This window comes from Drosophila rhopaloa, unplaced genomic scaffold (assembly GCF_018152115.1).
Source record: "Drosophila rhopaloa isolate 14029-0021.01 unplaced genomic scaffold, ASM1815211v1 contig_167, whole genome shotgun sequence".
Lineage (NCBI taxonomy): Eukaryota > Metazoa > Arthropoda > Insecta > Diptera > Drosophilidae > Drosophila > Drosophila rhopaloa.
In genome coordinates, this window is record NW_025335047.1 from 2,176,434 (window position 1) to 2,193,059 (window position 16,626).

At 44.7% G+C, this 16,626-nt stretch overlaps 6 protein-coding genes across 9 annotated transcripts; 3 read left to right on the top strand and 3 right to left on the bottom strand.

Annotated features, from left to right (window-relative positions):
- Nucleotides 1-279: 279 nt before the first annotated feature.
- LOC108043277 (beta-1,4-galactosyltransferase 7) lies at nucleotides 280-1,510 on the top strand. Its single transcript, XM_017121897.2, has 3 exons — nucleotides 280-500; nucleotides 562-1,180; nucleotides 1,240-1,510. The coding sequence occupies exons 1-3, from the start codon at nucleotides 404-406 to the stop codon at nucleotides 1,487-1,489; spliced, it is 966 nt and encodes a 321-aa protein (XP_016977386.1). The 5' UTR covers nucleotides 280-403; the 3' UTR covers nucleotides 1,490-1,510.
- LOC108043278 (ER membrane protein complex subunit 6) lies at nucleotides 1,497-2,043 on the bottom strand. The gene is made up of 2 exons (XM_017121898.2): nucleotides 1,822-2,043; nucleotides 1,497-1,768 (listed from the first exon to the last, which is right to left on the bottom strand). Exons 1-2 carry the CDS (start codon nucleotides 1,952-1,954, stop codon nucleotides 1,560-1,562), a joined length of 342 nt encoding a protein of 113 aa, XP_016977387.1. The 5' UTR covers nucleotides 1,955-2,043; the 3' UTR covers nucleotides 1,497-1,559.
- A 56-nt stretch (nucleotides 2,044-2,099) lies between these two features.
- On the top strand, nucleotides 2,100-6,098 carry LOC108043276 (nuclear hormone receptor HR96). Its single transcript, XM_017121896.2, has 6 exons — nucleotides 2,100-3,052; nucleotides 3,111-3,167; nucleotides 3,239-4,068; nucleotides 5,084-5,293; nucleotides 5,350-5,562; nucleotides 5,620-6,098. The coding sequence occupies exons 1-6, from the start codon at nucleotides 2,386-2,388 to the stop codon at nucleotides 5,818-5,820; spliced, it is 2,178 nt and encodes a 725-aa protein (XP_016977385.2). The 5' UTR covers nucleotides 2,100-2,385; the 3' UTR covers nucleotides 5,821-6,098.
- Nucleotides 6,099-6,338: 240 nt separating this feature from the next.
- On the bottom strand, nucleotides 6,339-10,238 carry LOC108043271 (telomerase-binding protein EST1A). Its single transcript, XM_017121889.2, has 10 exons — nucleotides 9,950-10,238; nucleotides 9,515-9,879; nucleotides 9,010-9,459; nucleotides 8,577-8,953; nucleotides 8,324-8,466; nucleotides 8,133-8,268; nucleotides 7,980-8,075; nucleotides 7,088-7,885; nucleotides 6,893-7,029; nucleotides 6,339-6,836 (listed from the first exon to the last, which is right to left on the bottom strand). Exons 1-10 carry the CDS (start codon nucleotides 10,128-10,130, stop codon nucleotides 6,694-6,696), a joined length of 2,826 nt encoding a protein of 941 aa, XP_016977378.1. The 5' UTR covers nucleotides 10,131-10,238; the 3' UTR covers nucleotides 6,339-6,693.
- A 741-nt stretch (nucleotides 10,239-10,979) lies between these two features.
- LOC108043269 (YTH domain-containing family protein) lies at nucleotides 10,980-16,499 on the bottom strand. 4 transcript variants are annotated; one of them, XM_017121887.2, is made up of 10 exons: nucleotides 16,358-16,499; nucleotides 16,260-16,293; nucleotides 16,093-16,114; nucleotides 15,858-15,953; nucleotides 15,689-15,796; nucleotides 13,906-14,000; nucleotides 13,628-13,771; nucleotides 12,899-13,566; nucleotides 11,930-12,836; nucleotides 10,980-11,838 (listed from the first exon to the last, which is right to left on the bottom strand). In XM_017121887.2, exons 2-10 carry the CDS (start codon nucleotides 16,275-16,277, stop codon nucleotides 11,797-11,799), a joined length of 2,100 nt encoding a protein of 699 aa, XP_016977376.1. In that variant the 5' UTR covers nucleotides 16,278-16,293; nucleotides 16,358-16,499; the 3' UTR covers nucleotides 10,980-11,796. The 4 variants fall into 4 exon arrangements, with proteins under 4 accessions (XP_016977376.1, XP_016977374.1, XP_016977375.1 ...); XM_017121885.2 differs by having other exon boundaries at nucleotides 11,897-12,836; XM_017121886.2 differs by lacking the exons at nucleotides 16,093-16,114; nucleotides 16,260-16,293; nucleotides 16,358-16,499 and having other exon boundaries at nucleotides 15,858-16,085.
- LOC108043270 (purine nucleoside phosphorylase) lies at nucleotides 14,176-15,372 on the top strand. Its single transcript, XM_017121888.1, has 2 exons — nucleotides 14,176-15,090; nucleotides 15,149-15,372. Exons 1-2 carry the CDS (start codon nucleotides 14,257-14,259, stop codon nucleotides 15,182-15,184), a joined length of 870 nt encoding a protein of 289 aa, XP_016977377.1. The 5' UTR covers nucleotides 14,176-14,256; the 3' UTR covers nucleotides 15,185-15,372.
- Nucleotides 16,500-16,626: the final 127 nt, after the last annotated feature.

The following is a 16,626-nucleotide window of genomic DNA, read 5'->3' on the forward strand; positions in this document are numbered from 1 at the left end:
TTCTTTAACAAATGGGAGGCCATAATTGTTAACACGGTTAAATTGTGAAACATCATTTTGCTTATCCAAAAAAATTTTAAAACCACATAAAAAAGATATTGATTACGTTAAAAATGATGTACCGTGGGAGACAACAATGTCTAAAGCCCAAATATACCAACTTAAGTTCAACTTTTTTAAACTTTTTTAAGTATTTGAAAAAACGTTACTCACCAAGATGACTTTGATGTACCGTTCGGCAATATTTAAATTATCTTTTGTGCAGGTTACTTCCGTGTGGTATTTTCTATCAGTCCAGCGGCGTTCACACTTCTAGCCGGCTGCCAAATAGTGTTTAATATTTTCCGCTTATGGCCTCAATCCGATTAAACCCCTGGACTTCTCTATATATAAGCTCCTCCAAATGGTGAATATATCCACCATAAACTGGCTCTTTGTCTGCGGCCTGTCCTTCTGCCTGGGCGGAATTGCGGTGCTCAGTTTCATGCCCCTGGGATCCGGTGCGTATGCGAAATATGAAGACTTGCTATACATACTGACCTGACACTGCTCTTTTTATAGACTGCGTCTGCCCGCTGTCTAATCCGCTGACCAGGCTGACGGGCGTCGGAGGAGCAGGTGCGGGGCAAAAGGAACCACTGGCGGAGAAGTTCCAGCAGCCGCATGACCACGGTGCATCCGCTCACAAGATGGCCCTGCTGGTGCCATTCCGGGACCGTTTCGAGGAGCTCCTCCAGTTCGTGCCCCACATGACCTCCTTCCTGAGGCGCCAGGGCGTGGCGCATCACATCTTCGTGCTAAACCAGGTGGACAGGTTCCGCTTCAATCGCGCCTCCCTCATCAACGTGGGCTTTCAGTTTGCCAGCGATGTTTACGACTATATAGCCATGCACGACGTGGATCTGCTCCCCTTGAACGACAATCTGAGGTACGAGTATCCCAGCAGTCTCGGCCCGCTCCACATCGCCGGACCCAAGTTGCATCCCAAGTACCACTACGATAACTTCGTGGGCGGTATCTTGCTGGTGCGCCGGGAGCACTTTCAGCAGATGAACGGCATGTCCAACCAGTACTGGGGCTGGGGACTGGAGGACGATGAGTTCTTTGTGCGGATCCGGGATGCAGGACTGCAGGTGACGCGGCCACAGAACATTAAGACTGGCACTAATGATACATTTAGGTGATAAAAGCTTTACAGCAATCAAATTAGCAATGACATTAAGTACTATTTTCCCTCAGCCATATCCACAACCGCTATCATCGCAAGCGGGACACCCAGAAGTGCTTCAACCAGAAGGAGATGACCCGCAAGCGGGACCACAAGACGGGCCTGGACAACGTCAAGTACAAAATACTCAAGGTGCACGAGATGATCATTGACCAGGTGTCGGTGACCATCCTCAACATTTTGCTCGATTGTGATGTTAATAAAACGCCGTGGTGCGACTGCTCCGGAACGGCAGCAGTGGCCTCGGCGGTACAAACCTGAAGATGGGTTGTGTTTAACCAAGATCCTATGTTTATTTCGCTAAATAAGTGTTCTGTGTTTTGTAAATGCGCTAGTACACGTGAACCATTCCGTAGAGGAATGTCCAGAAGAGCACGTAGGTGCAAAGGCCGCCCATGAACTGGTTGGTCAGCAGATTTCTGCGGTTGATGAAGAACTTGCGCCACTGGGTTCCAGACTTGAGAAGCACCAGGATCCAGAGCACGAACACGGATAGGAAGTAGAACAGGAAGCCTAGGGTTCCGCTCAAGCCCAGAATACCTGCAAATGGTGGTGTTAATTCAGCTGATCAACCACAAATTAAGACCAATTACCTGCAGCGCAGCCCGAGATGGCGGCCATCGATGTCCGGCAATACTCCACGGCGGAAATGTTGTTCCGGATGGCGACCTCGCTGTAGGCGATTATCTCTCCCGTTTTGGACTGTGTGGTCTTTACTCGGTTCATTTTAATTAATTAATTTATATCCTATTTTCTGTGAAATCTTCTTCGGCTGTGAACTCCGATTGCTGTATCGATTGGCAGTGCCGATGACCGATAAATGTCTGAGTGGCTCACAATTGCGTTTGCCATTCGCCCGGGCACGTAGCTTGTTGTTATTGGGATTGGACTGGAGCTCGGACGGACAGTAATTCATTAAAATATGTGGTGATAACGCGAGCAGACGAATTCTGCGTGCGATTCGTGCGTTTGACGTGGGTACTGCTAACTACTATGTTGTCGCTCCCTGACTTGCTTTGATTCGCGGAGTTCCTGCCCCATCACACACCACCTACCACCCACCTAGTACCTCCTTCTCCGCCAGCTGCTCCACCACCAGGAGGGCAATTAAAAAATCAATCAGAGGGCCCTAATTGAAAGCTGCCTCCGCAGTCGACATGTCGCCGCCGAAGAACTGCGCGGTGTGCGGGGACAAGGCGCTGGGCTACAACTTCAACGCGGTCACCTGCGAGAGCTGCAAGGCCTTCTTCCGGAGGAACGCGCTGGCCAAGAAGCAGTTCACCTGCCCCTTCAACCAGAACTGCGACATCACAGTGGTCACACGCCGCTTCTGCCAGAAATGCCGCCTGCGCAAGTGCCTGGACATTGGGATGAAGAGCGAGAACATCATGTCCGAGGAGGACAAGCTGATCAAAAGGCGCAAGATCGAGACGAACCGAGCCAAGCGTCGCCTCATGGAGAACGGCACAGATGGCGGTGATGCTGACGACGGCAACGGAGATGACCACAAGGCGCCAGCGGACAGCAGCAGCAGCAACCTGGAGCTCTATTCCGGATCACAGGACTCGCAAAGCTGCGGCTCAGCGGACAGTGGCGCCAACGGTTGCTCTGGCGGGCAGCCCAGCTCCACGGGCACACAGGTCAATCCACTGCAGATGACGGCCGAGAAGATCGTTGACCAGATCGTATCCGACCCGGATCGGGCCTCCCAGGCCATTAACCGGCTGATGCGCACCCAGAAGGAGGCTATTTCGGTGATGGAGAAGGTGATAAGCTCACAAAAGGACGCATTGAGGCTGGTGTCGCACTTGATCGACTACCCAGGTAGGTGCTTAACTCAATTGGCGGCTTGGCCTCCATAACACTTGTTAATTCGTTGTAGGCGACGCCCTCAAGATCATCAGCAAGTTTATGAACTCGCCTTTTAACGCGCTGACAGGTTAGTTTACTTAAACATAAATAATTCAACATAATAACTTAGCAATTAATTAATTGATTCTTATTTTGTAGTATTCACCAAATTTATGAGCAGTCCCACGGATGGCGTGGAGATTATCTCGAAGATAGTCGACTCGCCGGCGGACGTGGTGGAGTTTATGCAGAACCTAATGCACTCGCCGGAGGATGCCATAGACATAATGAATAAATTCATGAACACACCGGCCGAAGCGCTGCGCATCCTTAACCGTATCCTGAGCGGCGGTGGAGCGAACACAGCCCAGCAGGCCGCAGATCGCAAGCCACTTCTGGAAAAGGAGCCGGCGGTAAAGCCTCCTCCGCCGGCGGAGCGGGTGGACACCGTTATCCATAGCATGCTAGGCAGTGGAAGCCCGCCGATTTCGCCCCATGACGCTGCCGTGGACCTGCAGTACCACTCGCCCAGTACCGGGCAGCAACCCAGCACCTCGAGCAGCCACCCCTTGCCTTATATAGCCAACTCGCCGGACTTCGACCTGAAGACCTTCATGCAGACCAACTACAACGACGAGCCCAGTCTGGACAGCGACTTCAGCATCAACTCGATCGAGTCCGTGCTCTCTGAGGTTATCCGCATTGAGTATCAGGCCTTCAACAGCATACAACATATGCCATCGCGGGTCAAGGAAGAGTCCTACGTGGGCGGTAGTCAGTCCTCATACGGCGGCTGCAATGCTGCCGGAAATACCAGCCAGCGGCACCTGCAACAGCCCATCTGCGCCCCCTCTACTCTGCACATGGATCGAGAACTTAACGAGGCCGAGCAGAATAAGCTGAGGGAACTGCGGCTGGCCAGCGAGGCCCTCTACGATCCCGTGGACGAGGACCTCAGCGCCCTGATGATGGGCGACGATCGCATTAAGGTAACCACCAGCCTACGGTATTAGCCTATCGTTCTTTCATTTATAGCTCCAACACCACGGCTTATCTAATCGGAGTGTGCGAGCGACGATATATGTACTTTCGGCACCTGGCAGTTTGTGGCCACTCGGTGATTCAGTGCGTATCTTGATGATGGCCTGTGTGCCAGTGTGTCTCAGCCAGCCATTTCTGTGCTCCCAGCAATGCGTCTCCCCCAAATGCAAACATCATTTTCAATAGGGTGGCTCAGATTTTATAGTTCAAAGAATCTTGGTTGGGGAAAGAAATTCATAAGTTATTTTTCCTTGAGCTCTTTATTAGGGTTAAAAGCATTTTAGTTTATGCACACTTGGGTCTGCTTTTATTAGAATTTTAATTTTGTTTGTGTGCGAAAGAAACTTACATTTTGTTTACGAAAATTGACCTAAAACTTTGAACTTAAATTAGGCAAAGTTTTTATTTAAAACAACAAGATACTTATTAATAGTACTTGCTTATCTTTATGTTTGGAGATGTGTCAACAATTCGACTAGACCTTGGATTCCCCAGGCGAAGTGGGTTTTAGTTATCCAACCATGATTCACCGATTCCCCGAATTGTTGTCTAATAAATCGAGCCACCCTAGCTTCAATTCAATCAGAGCGTCTGGGCTATCAAGAGCAGGGTAGACAGTGGCTTTATCAGCCTCGTGCTGGGCGTGCCAATTGTGACACTATCAACCATTATCAAGACCGCCAACAGGCGCTCATGAGGTTCCAACCGTCGACTTGGCCGTTTATTGTCGCTTTAGACTGTTTACCGTTTGCGCCTCATCGCAATTAGCACATTTCAGTATTGTTAATTAGGAAAAACGATACAATTTTGACGAAATATGGAGCAGCCAGGTGTTGGACGCTATGATAAGCGGTGCTCCACCACCCGATTGACTCACCTTCCAGGGAGAAGCCTTTACGATTATAGCGATAATAATGGCCACCTGTGCATTCTGTTCCACTTTGTTTGTTTTGTCAACCACAGCCCGACGACACTCGCCACAACCCGAAGCTATTGCAGCTGATCAATTTGACGGCGGTGGCCATCAAGCGGCTTATCAAGATGGCCAAAAAGATTACAGCATTCCGTGACATGTGCCAGGAGGACCAGGTGGCCCTACTCAAAGGCGGCTGCACAGAAATGATGATAATGCGCTCTGTCATGATTTACGACGACGATCGCGACTCCTGGAAGGTAACTTAGGTGGGAAGTCTGGTTATTCGATTGCTTTAATATGATGTGATTAACAGGTACCCCACACCAAAGAAAACATGGGCAACATACGCACTGACCTGCTCAAGTTCGCCGAGGGCAATATCTACGAAGAACACCAGAAGTTCATCACTACGTTCGACGAAAAGTGGCGCATGGATGAGAACATTATCCTGATCATGTGCGCCATTGTGCTCTTTACCTCGGCTCGATCACGAGTGATACACAAAGACGTGATTAGATTGGAACAGGTGAGTGTTCTCTTTCGTTTCGTTTTACAAATGTATTACAATCCTTTCTAACTATAGAATTCCTACTATTATCTTCTGCGAAGATATCTGGAGAGTGTTTATTCTGGCTGTGAGGCGAAAAACGCGTTTATCAAGCTAATCCAAAAGATTTCAGATGTGGAGCGTCTGAACAAGTTCATAATTAATGTCTATTTGAATGTTAACCCATCCCAGGTGGAGCCCTTGCTGCGTGAAATATTTGATTTGAAAAATCACTAAACCAATTCGTGTCGGGCATTTAATGCCGATGTCGACGCCGATGCCCAATGATAAATGATCAGCGAGCTGTAGTTGTTGTTGTTGATGTCTGTTTTATCTGTCGCTTATAATGTTAGATTTTAATCGAATGTGATTGTTAGATTTGCATATACTGCATAGATTTTATATTTCTACATCAAAGAGAGCATATTTAGGATACCAAGTGCAAAGCAACACAATCTATATGTAATGAACACCATTTAACTAGTTTCAAATAAACTAAACACTGATGCAATAAATAAAGCCTTTAATTCAAATTTTTTTCGATGTAATCTTTAACTGCCAAGTTTTAATTTGTGTAGATTTTGTGAAGATTATGTCTTGAAGCAAACACAAATAAAAATAAATATTTTTCTCTATATCCAACTGCCTAATAAACCTTTAAATAGCTAAATAAAAAAAATGGTTCTCAGTCAAGATCTGAAAAGGCTTTCCTATATTGTTGATTTTTATATTTACCACACAGCAAAGAAAAGCAATTGAACAACAATCCAAAATGATTTAATTTTTTCGAAGGTCACAAAATGTACAGTTGAAGAAGTAAGAAAGGACAAATTAGATAAGTGGAAGCCAACGTGATGTGCTTCGAAAAAGCATCACCGCGGGGAAAAACCAGACCATCCGCGGCTGTTTACCCGTGTCCAGTCCTCAGGAACCCACGTCGTGTACGTATCCGCGGCCAGCGTATGTGTCCGAATCTGCCGACCACGACATACATAGTCATTTGTGTATAATGTAGGTAGTATAATAGTTCGGGCTCGCTCCGCACCGCATCTAACGGTGGGCAAGTCCATTTACATTGTTAGCCGGTCCACTTGCAATATAAGTCGACTTTCAGGTTGATTCGCGGCAATCCTTTGCCCACTGCAGGAATTCATCCAACGCGCTGACAGCCAAATTCCGAGACAATGCCTTGACTCGCAAATTGCGATCGGTGGTAATGAGCACTAGCTCCGTTTGAATAAAACACTTCCCATCTAAAGAAGGCATACTGTTAGCACTGAATTTGAAAAGAAAGTTGAAGCATTCTTACCTGTGCATTGTTCAGACTTGGCTGTTTTCGATACAGCCACTGCAGTCGCCAGAATTTTGTCGTCGTTGGAAAGATACTCTTCCTCAACTAAGGCAAATACCGAAGCGTTAACAAATGAGCCCTTTGTGGTAGCACACCTGAAAAGAAGTTTGTTAAGCATGGCATACGAATGGCTAGAAATCAACAATAGCTTACTTCACATTACTCTTGGCCGACTTAATGAACTCAAGCGACTTTTTGGCCCGCGATGACACCTCGTCAAAGTGGTGGATGCGCTGAGTCTGCTTGGAATTGCGGTACGAGTCCAGCTTAACGCCCTTAGAGAGGCCATCCAGTTCCTTTACAACCGTCAGCGGTATGATGAGGGTGTAGCGCTTGAACTCTGTTGACAGTTTCTCAAAGTCTTCCAGACAGTCGATGAAGCAGTTGGTATCGGGCAGGAGGTAGCGCGGGCGAACCTCAATATATATTTTAGTGTCTACAAACTTAAGGATCTCCTCCAGCTTGGTGGTGCATATCTGCTTAACCTTTGCCTTGGCCTCCAGCTCCTTCTTAAGCTTGCACAGTTGCGAAACATCTGCATCAGTGGAAGGACACAACAGTTCCTCAACTGCTTGACACTGAATCTTTGGTACATTAGTCACGAGGCCACAACTTTCAGCATCGAAGTTTTCCAGAGCATTCTTCATGGCTGCGTTGAGATCTTCAATAATGAAACTCGAGTCCAGTGGCTGTTGCAATGCATTTTGATGTTCGGCGTAGCAGTGCTGGAACTGGGAAATCCTACGCAAGCGTTCTAAAAACTGAATTCGTTCGGGTCCTCGCTTGAGGCAATCTTTGCCCAACGGTTCACGCCCCAAAGGATTAAAACCGCTCAGTGCAAAATCCTCATCCAAAACTACTTCTTTCTTTTCAAGCTTCTGCTTTCCTAGCACACACTCAATGTGCTCAAAGAGGGTTGATAGCTCCGCCCAGCAATCGACGAAAGAGTGTCTGTGGGGCAAAAGGATTAAGATTTAATTAATATTCCTATATTCCAATAATACAATTCAAACAATACATCCTTATTGCTAGAAACAGTACTTACTCCTCTGTTCTGACTGGTTCCCATATGTCCACATTAATGCTCAGCCAATGAACATAAACCTTAACATACTGCAGATATGTGTTGACACTTGTAAAGCTAAAATAAAAAGAAAATCAACAAACCAATCTTTAGGTCAGCATTGGTATTTCCTACTCTTCTTCTGGAAGACACTGGATATTTGTAGAGGCCTCCACAAAACCGGCCATTAACTGGTTTGTTTTCTTCAGCATGAGTCCAAAGAATGAGTTTGCAAAATTGAAGCTGTGATAACGCATCTCGCGACGTGACGCTGTAGAAAAAAACAAGCCATTAATTTTAGCCATGATTAGGCTTATCAATCATACTCTTCCGCTTGTTGTGTTCCACGACGAACAGGTTCAGTGCCACTATTTTCAGCAGTTTTGAGCGTGTCAACAGGTTGTCATGCTTGACCGCCGCTCCCATTTGAATTTGCAGTTTTCTCAACAGCGGGTATAACGAGTCCACACTGTGAATGATTTTAAAGTTTGGTGATATGAAAACCTGTATTTTCAGCTTTCACAGAATGAGTTCGACTTGAAGCCGAAAGTGAAAGACTTGACGATTTAATATACTCACTCTGTGCCTGTGTAAAGCTTCCCTATCAAGTACAGATAAAGGGACACAATGCGCGGGAGCAGCTCCTCCGACATCATCTCACCGTAGCGACTGACTTCGGCCAATGTAGCCTTGTTGCCCTTCGCCTTGTTCCCCTTGTCATCGGTGCGATGTAGTCGTCGAATTCCGTCTGGATAAATCCAGACCTCCTTGCGCATCTGCTTGGACTTCTGGTTTTTGGCCGATATGTAGTGCATTGGCGATTGCTTCATCTCGGTCTCTTCGTACTTGCGCCGAATCTCGTCGAACAGATCCAGTAGGCTTTCCTTGGCCGTCTGTATAGAGTTCGAAGTCAGCAAACTGCGTACATAGTAGTAAACGGCGTCGAACCGCTTGTGCTGCGGAAGATATAGGTAAATGAAAGGCAAAAGGAAAACCTTTCAATTATTCTTACGTGGTAAATGGAAATGACCGCCAGTTGGTTGTAAGGTGCTCCATTGCCGGGGACTAGTTCCTGAGCACGTTGATAGTATCTAGCCGCCTCCATGTAGTCCGTAGCCTTGACATGGTTCACCCGGTAACGCGACAGATCGCCCAGACAGATGAGAAGCCGCTGGGCCACCACCTTAAGAGCGCTCTCACAGCGCGACGAAGCCACGCATTTGGCCATCAGCTTATCGTAGGCCAGGCGGTAAAATTTAATCGCCTGTTCGATCAGCAGCAATATATGTGCGTGCGCTTGATCAGTTTGCTGACGCTTCAGGTAATCCCTCACATTGTAAAAGAGCAGTTTCCAAAAGAAGACATCAACCTTGTGCTCGCACACAAACTTTAGCTGCTCCAGAAGAAGCTGCTTAAAGGCGTCCTGCAGCTGGTCGTGAATGTAGCAAAAGTTCTTCCAGTTCTGGAAAGGTTATAACGATAAGGAAATCTCCTATGGGTGTATAATATATACTTACTATCAGTACGAGATTTCTTTGATGAAGAACCATTAACTGATCGTACAACTGTACTATGTTCTTGGCATGGGGTAGGTTTAAAAGCGGCTCAAACCAATCCGGATGCTCGGTGGTCAAGCGGGTGCGCGTTACTGGCGACTGCGGAGCGTGCTCCTTGTCCTTGCCGGGATGATTGCGACCCCTGCGACGGGCATTATGTCCAGATTTACCTTGGCCATTGGCGTTCCCGCCGGCCACTGAGGTGGCCACCCGTAGGATGCCCGGAATCCCGCATTCCCGCGGCAGTTTCCCGCTGGTAACCAAAACGGGATGGGGCTGCGGATTCTGATTCGGTTTTCCTGCAGCTGCATTGCTCAGGATGGTGACTGCAATGAGTGGTGAAATCGGGGAATACTACAGATGTGACGCATTAAGTTTGTATATATGTAGACTCACCTGGCCTTGGGTTCGTAGTCGCAGCAACTGGCTCCGCATTCTCAGCGTTTTCTGTCTCCGCCGTTGTTGTTGCTTTTGCTGCGTGGCTGCAGCTGGCCGCGATTTTATTCTGTAGACGTTTCGGAAGCGTCCCAATTATCAGCGATATGTCATTTTGATCTCGCGTTCCCTTTCGACTCATATTTGAAGCGATAGCGATGCTTTTGCTGTTGCATTTATACCTTTTTGTTGAAATTTTGTCAAATGTGTAGTGGGAACAGTGTTACCAGATGGTGAAATTAAAATCACCCAAACGCTTTCCATGAATTCGCACTAAAAAATCGCTTAATTTAAAGGCGCGCCTAGTTTCAAACATGTTAATAAAGTAAAACATTATAAAGTCTTTATGGGAATAGAAACAATGAGAAAATGCAGTGGGACAGAATAGAATGATATTATTATATGATGAAAAACCCCTAAACTAGGGGGAAAACCCCTTTTCGGGAAAGACGAATATCCAAGATTAAAGATGGGCGCGTGAGCAATGTTTCTTTACGCACCACTTGACTCACGCTTGTCGGGAAGTGTGACCAGGCGGCAGATTGTGCTATTTCGCCTGCAGTCAGTTGCTTCGACATCGAGTTTTAATTCTTTTCGCGTAACGAGCGATGGTAAAAACTTAGTTCAATGGTAAAAACTTAGTTCAAAATATATTTCAATATAGACGAGTATTCACGCAATAAGAAAATTTAATTATTGACAGATGATTCTACTTTATCGGCATACTCGATTGAAGCAAGGATCGTTCAAGTATGTTTTAAATTTAAATTTAAAGAAAGGCCTAAGAAAGGTTTTTATGAAATCAAAATTTAAGTTAAATAAAAATTAATGTTTTCGTGGATGCGAAGTTTTTTTGAATAAATATTTCAGTTTAAATATTGAGGACTCAACTAAATACTTACCACTTGAGCACAAAAAGACCCAGCAGTAAACATCCGAATACTATTAACCGTTAAATAATTTATAACCTGACTAAAAAATTAATTATAACTCCGTTATCGATTAGCATATAATCTCAATTGTTACTCCACTTTGAACAAACCCTTTTTACTTTTCGTGTTTGCTTAATCTAAAAATAGTAGCTTATTATTCAAATATGTCTTCGCATTCAGAGTATGAGTTCGCTTTATGATTATAACTTTTGTCGGGTTTAATTTGGTTACGTACATGACTTTTTTTATTATAGTGTTTCAGTCTTCCACTAACGTATAATTATTGGATAGCGCTGTGAAAGTAATAGTATTCGGCCCATATTGCTTTATGTTTAAGTATTATTTAGAAAATACTATTTTAAGCTTGTTGGAAAGAAAATTTTTGATCAATCTCTTACAAATAGCGGATTTATATTAAGAGATGTAGGTAGTTTAGTCAATGAGTAAATGATGGATTGGTTACTTTAATTATATTATACATACATAAGTCGTGTACACTTTAGATTCAAATAAGTTGTATAAATTGTTACAGTGCAACTACAAGGAATGGCTGAAGCAGACTCCTTGGTGTTTATAAATGTTGTATATATCGGCAAAATCGATCATTAATTTTTTATGAACTGTTCAATGTGAGCGTCAATAGATTTATATAAATATTGTAATAAATAATTACGTAAAAATGTTATCATATTTTAATCATTAATCCTAGTTCCCACATGTTCGTTTTATATGTTCTTCATGAATCGGGATTTTATCTTGTACACGCAATGGTTAAAAAATCTAAAAATTATAGTTAAACGTCTCTAAGCAATTCAACGGATTGTGGGGGTCCATTCAATATCATTTAAAAAAGAATTCTACCGCAGCTCAGTTAATTTATGAATATTCATTGCTTCGCATTTTATCCTTGTCGGTGTCCTGTAAAAGGAAAAAACGTAGTTAATAACCGAATGCATTGAAAGATCAATGAACTCACTCTTGCCAAATCCTTAGATGCGGACAAACCCACCTTAAAGCGCACGCCGATTTTTATTTGTTCAGTACTGAAATCACGATCACGGGTTTTTAACCTGGTCTTGTTAGCATTGTTCTGTTGATATTCGTTTTTTCGGTTATTGGATCCGTAGTGGGCTCCAAAGTCATTTTCTCTGTCAAAGTCCAAGCCGTCTCGGTCTTTAAACTGATAGTCGCCGCCTGATTTCTGAATGTCGAATCCCCGGCGATACTCGCTGTAGTTGCTGTGTGATGCGCCGCTTCCGGCACCGCCCCTGTGACCTGGATTACGGAAACCTGCTCCGCCTCCAGCGTTAAAGTGTTTTTGTGACATGCGTCCGTCACGATCCCTATCCTTGTCGTCCACCTGGCGGTTGAAACTGCGGGCAAGTGGGGCCTGCACTTGGTTGTTTCCATCGGGAACGTGCATTGGCGGACGCTTCGAGGAGACCTCTTCCTCCTGCTTTTTTTCGTAGTGGAAAAAGTCATCGAATATGGACGTTGAATGGTTGTATGAGTGCAATATCTGGAGCACTTCAATGCCCTTGTCGTTGGGCACTTCCTGGGTGTCCCTCGAGTTCGTCACCGACTTATTGTCATTGTTCTCTAGTCGAATGTGGCGCAGCTTTCCATTAGGCACATCTTTCACATAAATCCATTTCACCTTGAACTTGCCCCTCCACTTGTCCTGCGACCAGACGCTTGACGTTGAGTTGTAGTCCACCGCCGTCATCATTTGTGCCATGCCACAAAAGTGGCCGGATCCGTTTACCGAGAAGAACAGCATGATGTTGCCGCCCTCTTTGTGCCGTTCCTTGAAAGCATCGTCCAATCTCTTGTTGCCATGGTCGGTTGAGCACCAAATCTCATACTTTATACTGCGGTGGATATCATCTTCGGAATACGATTTGATGACAAAGAACCTGAGAAATTAAAAGGGTTAATTGGAACTGCATTTTTGTTCAATCGCATGTAGAATATTTACCTGGCTGCCGTGGCTTTGTTTAAGTCCACCACTTTCGGGTTATAATTGTTTTTGTCTTTTAACTCATCCAACAGAAGTTGGGGATCGACAGGCACCTCCTCGGTTGTAGATGTGGCTTCCACCGGTCGTGATTGGTTCTCGTCCCGGTACTCGAACTTAGAAGCGTTCTCAAACTCGCTGCTGCGGAAACTGTTATAGTTGCCCGAGCGCTCTGAGTTCCGGCTTGGATGTGGCACGCCATCGTGTCGCCTGGCGTTGGGTGGCCCAAAGGGACCTGGATTGGTTGCTGGACGAGGAGCTGCATGGATGACCGGCTGCTGGGCTCCCAGATTCCGGCGAACGGGACCCGTAGGCGAAACCTTGGCTCTGCTAAAATTATTATTGTTGCTGCCCAATCCCTTGTTCTCGTACTTCTGGAAGTTCTCCGTGTCCTTGTGCACCTTCTCGGTTCGACCGCCCAGTGGCGGTGCTGTGTTGCCCGATATGGAGAAGTCAGAACTTAAGTCAGAGTAGCCCAAGTCGATCGGCGAGGGAGGAGAAGGTACAGGAGGAGGTTTATTGTTCGGCAAGTCCCATACGTTAACGTCTAAATTGTGCTTTCCTGGAACCATTGGTGGTGGTGGCATGCCAGGACCCTTTTTCTTGTTATTGGAAGTGGTGGACGCTGCCTGTTTACGTAGCCGGGATATAAATGCATTCAGGTGGTGGGAAAGGTATGAGAGTACTCACTCTGGATGTTAGTTTGGCCGGCTGGGAGGCAATAGAGGCCCAGGTTGTCTTCTTGGGAGCGGCGACAACTTCTTGATTTTGTGCTTCATCGCTTGTTCTGTTGTCCAGCTTTGTAGACGGGTGGTCGTTCTCATTTCGAATCGACTTAAGAAAATAAAGAGGTAAAGATTTTTTTAAGTGCTAGCCCCAAACTTGTAAAAACAAACAAAAGTTGATTACAAACTGATAATACAAAAATGGGTTAAACAAATATTTTTTAAAAAATACTTTTAAAGTACCTGTGCTGCTGGTTTCCTGGAATTCCAAGGATTTACTTGGTGCTCGTCGCGTCTTGTGTTGTTGGGAATACTATGGCCATGTCTTTTATATGAATCTAAAAAGGGTAAGAAACTATGTTTCAGAATCATTTGTACAATAAATAAAAATATTCCAAAATTATTCGAGGAATCATGTCCTTATAAATATATATATAATATGCAATATATTATAATACGCAAACAAACTTGCGTAGATTGTGAGTTTATATGCATTTTGACAAATTTAAGTAGGCAAAGCAACTTGAAATTACATTTTGAATTTTATTTCACTTTCAGGCAGATTTTAAGAAAATATCAAAATTTCCGTTTTCGATGGAAGAATTGGAGGTAAAGAGCGAGGAGGAGAGGGAGACCATCCCAATTAAGATTGGCATAATTGGGGAAGCCAATCTGGACAGGCCCATCTATTTGGCAGAGCGCATGGAATATGCTGTCTGCACGCCCTTCGGAAAACCATCGGATGTGATCATAGATGGGCAGATAGAAGGCGTGAATGTGTCTCTCTTATCGCGAAATGGTCGAAACCACGACATCATGCCGAGCAACATTAACTACCGGGCTAATGTGTGGGCCATGCGTAAGATGGGGTGCACCCACATCCTAGTGACCAATACGTACAGCTCCCTGAGGGAGAACTTTCAACCAGGACATCTTGTTGTGCCCCACGATGTGATCGATAATACGACAAGGCGGGCCCAAACCTTCTACGACGGTGCTGTTGGGAGTCCTTTGGGCGTCTGTCACGTTCCCATGAATCCTGCCTTCTGCGAACGCACTAGGCAGCACCTCCTGAGTGCCGCTAAAGAGCTGGAGTTCCCCACCCGATACAGTGGTACGGTTCTCACCCTCGAAGGACCTCACTACTCCACGGTTGCCGAGAACAATATGTTCCGCAAGTGGGGCGCCGATCTGCTGAGCATGACCCTGTGTCCCGAGGCCACTTTGGCCAAGGAGGCCGGCATCCTCTACGCCTCCTTGGGCCTGGTCACCAACATGGAGTGCTGGTGCGCCCAGCAGCCGAACGCAACCACACACGAAATATTCTACATCTTCAAGAAGCAATCGGAAAACCTCCAAAAGGTCCTGACCACGGCCATTAAAACAATAGCCGCAGAGGATTGGGCTGAGGATATATTGAAGGCAAAGGTAATGTTGCTATTGAACGCTTAAAGATGATAATGAATCTAAAATAAAAACCCTACAGATTCTTGTTTGCAGTAACTTCGCAAATAACAAATAATAACATGAGCATTTTTTAAATATTTCGTTTCCAAATTAAAATGTAACTAAATTTGTAAGTACAAGCCGTTTCAGTTATTTTTAGATATTTATCAGATGAAAATTAAAACATCTTGGATATTTTTCACAAGTATATGCCTTAAAACTGTAGCATAGATTACACAATTAAATCTTCTTAAAAATTGTAAAGTATATTCTTTTAATAAATCAATTGCTTTCAAGAAAATAAAAATCTTTAAAAATGTGAGTCCAAAAATGGGAATGAAATCTGGTTTAATATGTTAACTTAAATAAAACTTTTGTATTGATCCGGGGATCTTTGGTGGTAAAATATTAACATGGGTGGCGGTTTAGTTAGATATATAAAACCTCAGCGAGTCCAATCGGAAGCTAATCGGACGACTTCCCGATGCACCGACTTTGCATATTCGCAGAGTCGAAAAACCAGTTAGTGAGAACGATTGCACACTGGGTGTAAGTACTGCATAAAAACAACTATACATACCATGGTTGGCGCTTGCTTTTCGGCCCTTGTTCATATTATTCCATGGAGTGTTGCAGTTCTCCTTAAAGTTGAACGGCGGATATTGGAATTGCATGGAGCTTTCATTGACTGGGGAGTGGGGAATGGATTGGAGATCTGGTGGGTTAAATTATACCAGAGGCCTACTTACCAGAGACTTCATCGTGAGTGGGAGAGGGTAGATTTTCATAAGAGGCCTCATCGACTTGCTGGCTCCATGGTATGTTGCGCTCCTCGACCGATTTAGCTGCATTTTGGAGCATTTTTGGGGTAAACAGAGAAAATGGCATTAAAACCGCACATTAAGCAGGAAATACGATCGAAAGAAGGTAGTTCCTGTTTGAGAAAACTGAGAGCTCTGTCTGTGGTGGTAGGTTGTTATATACCTGTGTTTCCTGGTATTTTCATCTGAAACAAAAACACGGCAGGTTAATAATATAACTCAAGTGTATGCATTATGTGTACATCATTTTGAGGTCGAAAATCTTCCTGCGGAACCCAAATAAATCGAATCGAACATATGTATGTACATATGTATGCAAAATACAATTACCTGATCCACGCCTGACATTTGCTGCACTTTTTGCCTGCAAATAGGAAATAACTTAATATTGCCGTTCGGTTTCGATGCACTTGGATCCACTATATTACCCCTTTTAAAATAAATGATATAAAAACACAAGGCAGGCTGAATTTGTTGCTTAAAAGTTTTAATAAACTCCGATATATTTTTTACTTAAAGAACCACATACACTGACACCACACGCACATTAACCAATACACTGATAGAATTCTTAACGCTTCCGAAGCCGTGTATTTTTACGAACGGCGTTGCGGACTCAAAATGCGATGTTAACAACACTAAAATAACGGCTGTTGGATTGAACGGTTGGTTTTGGGGAAAATATATCTAAATTAAA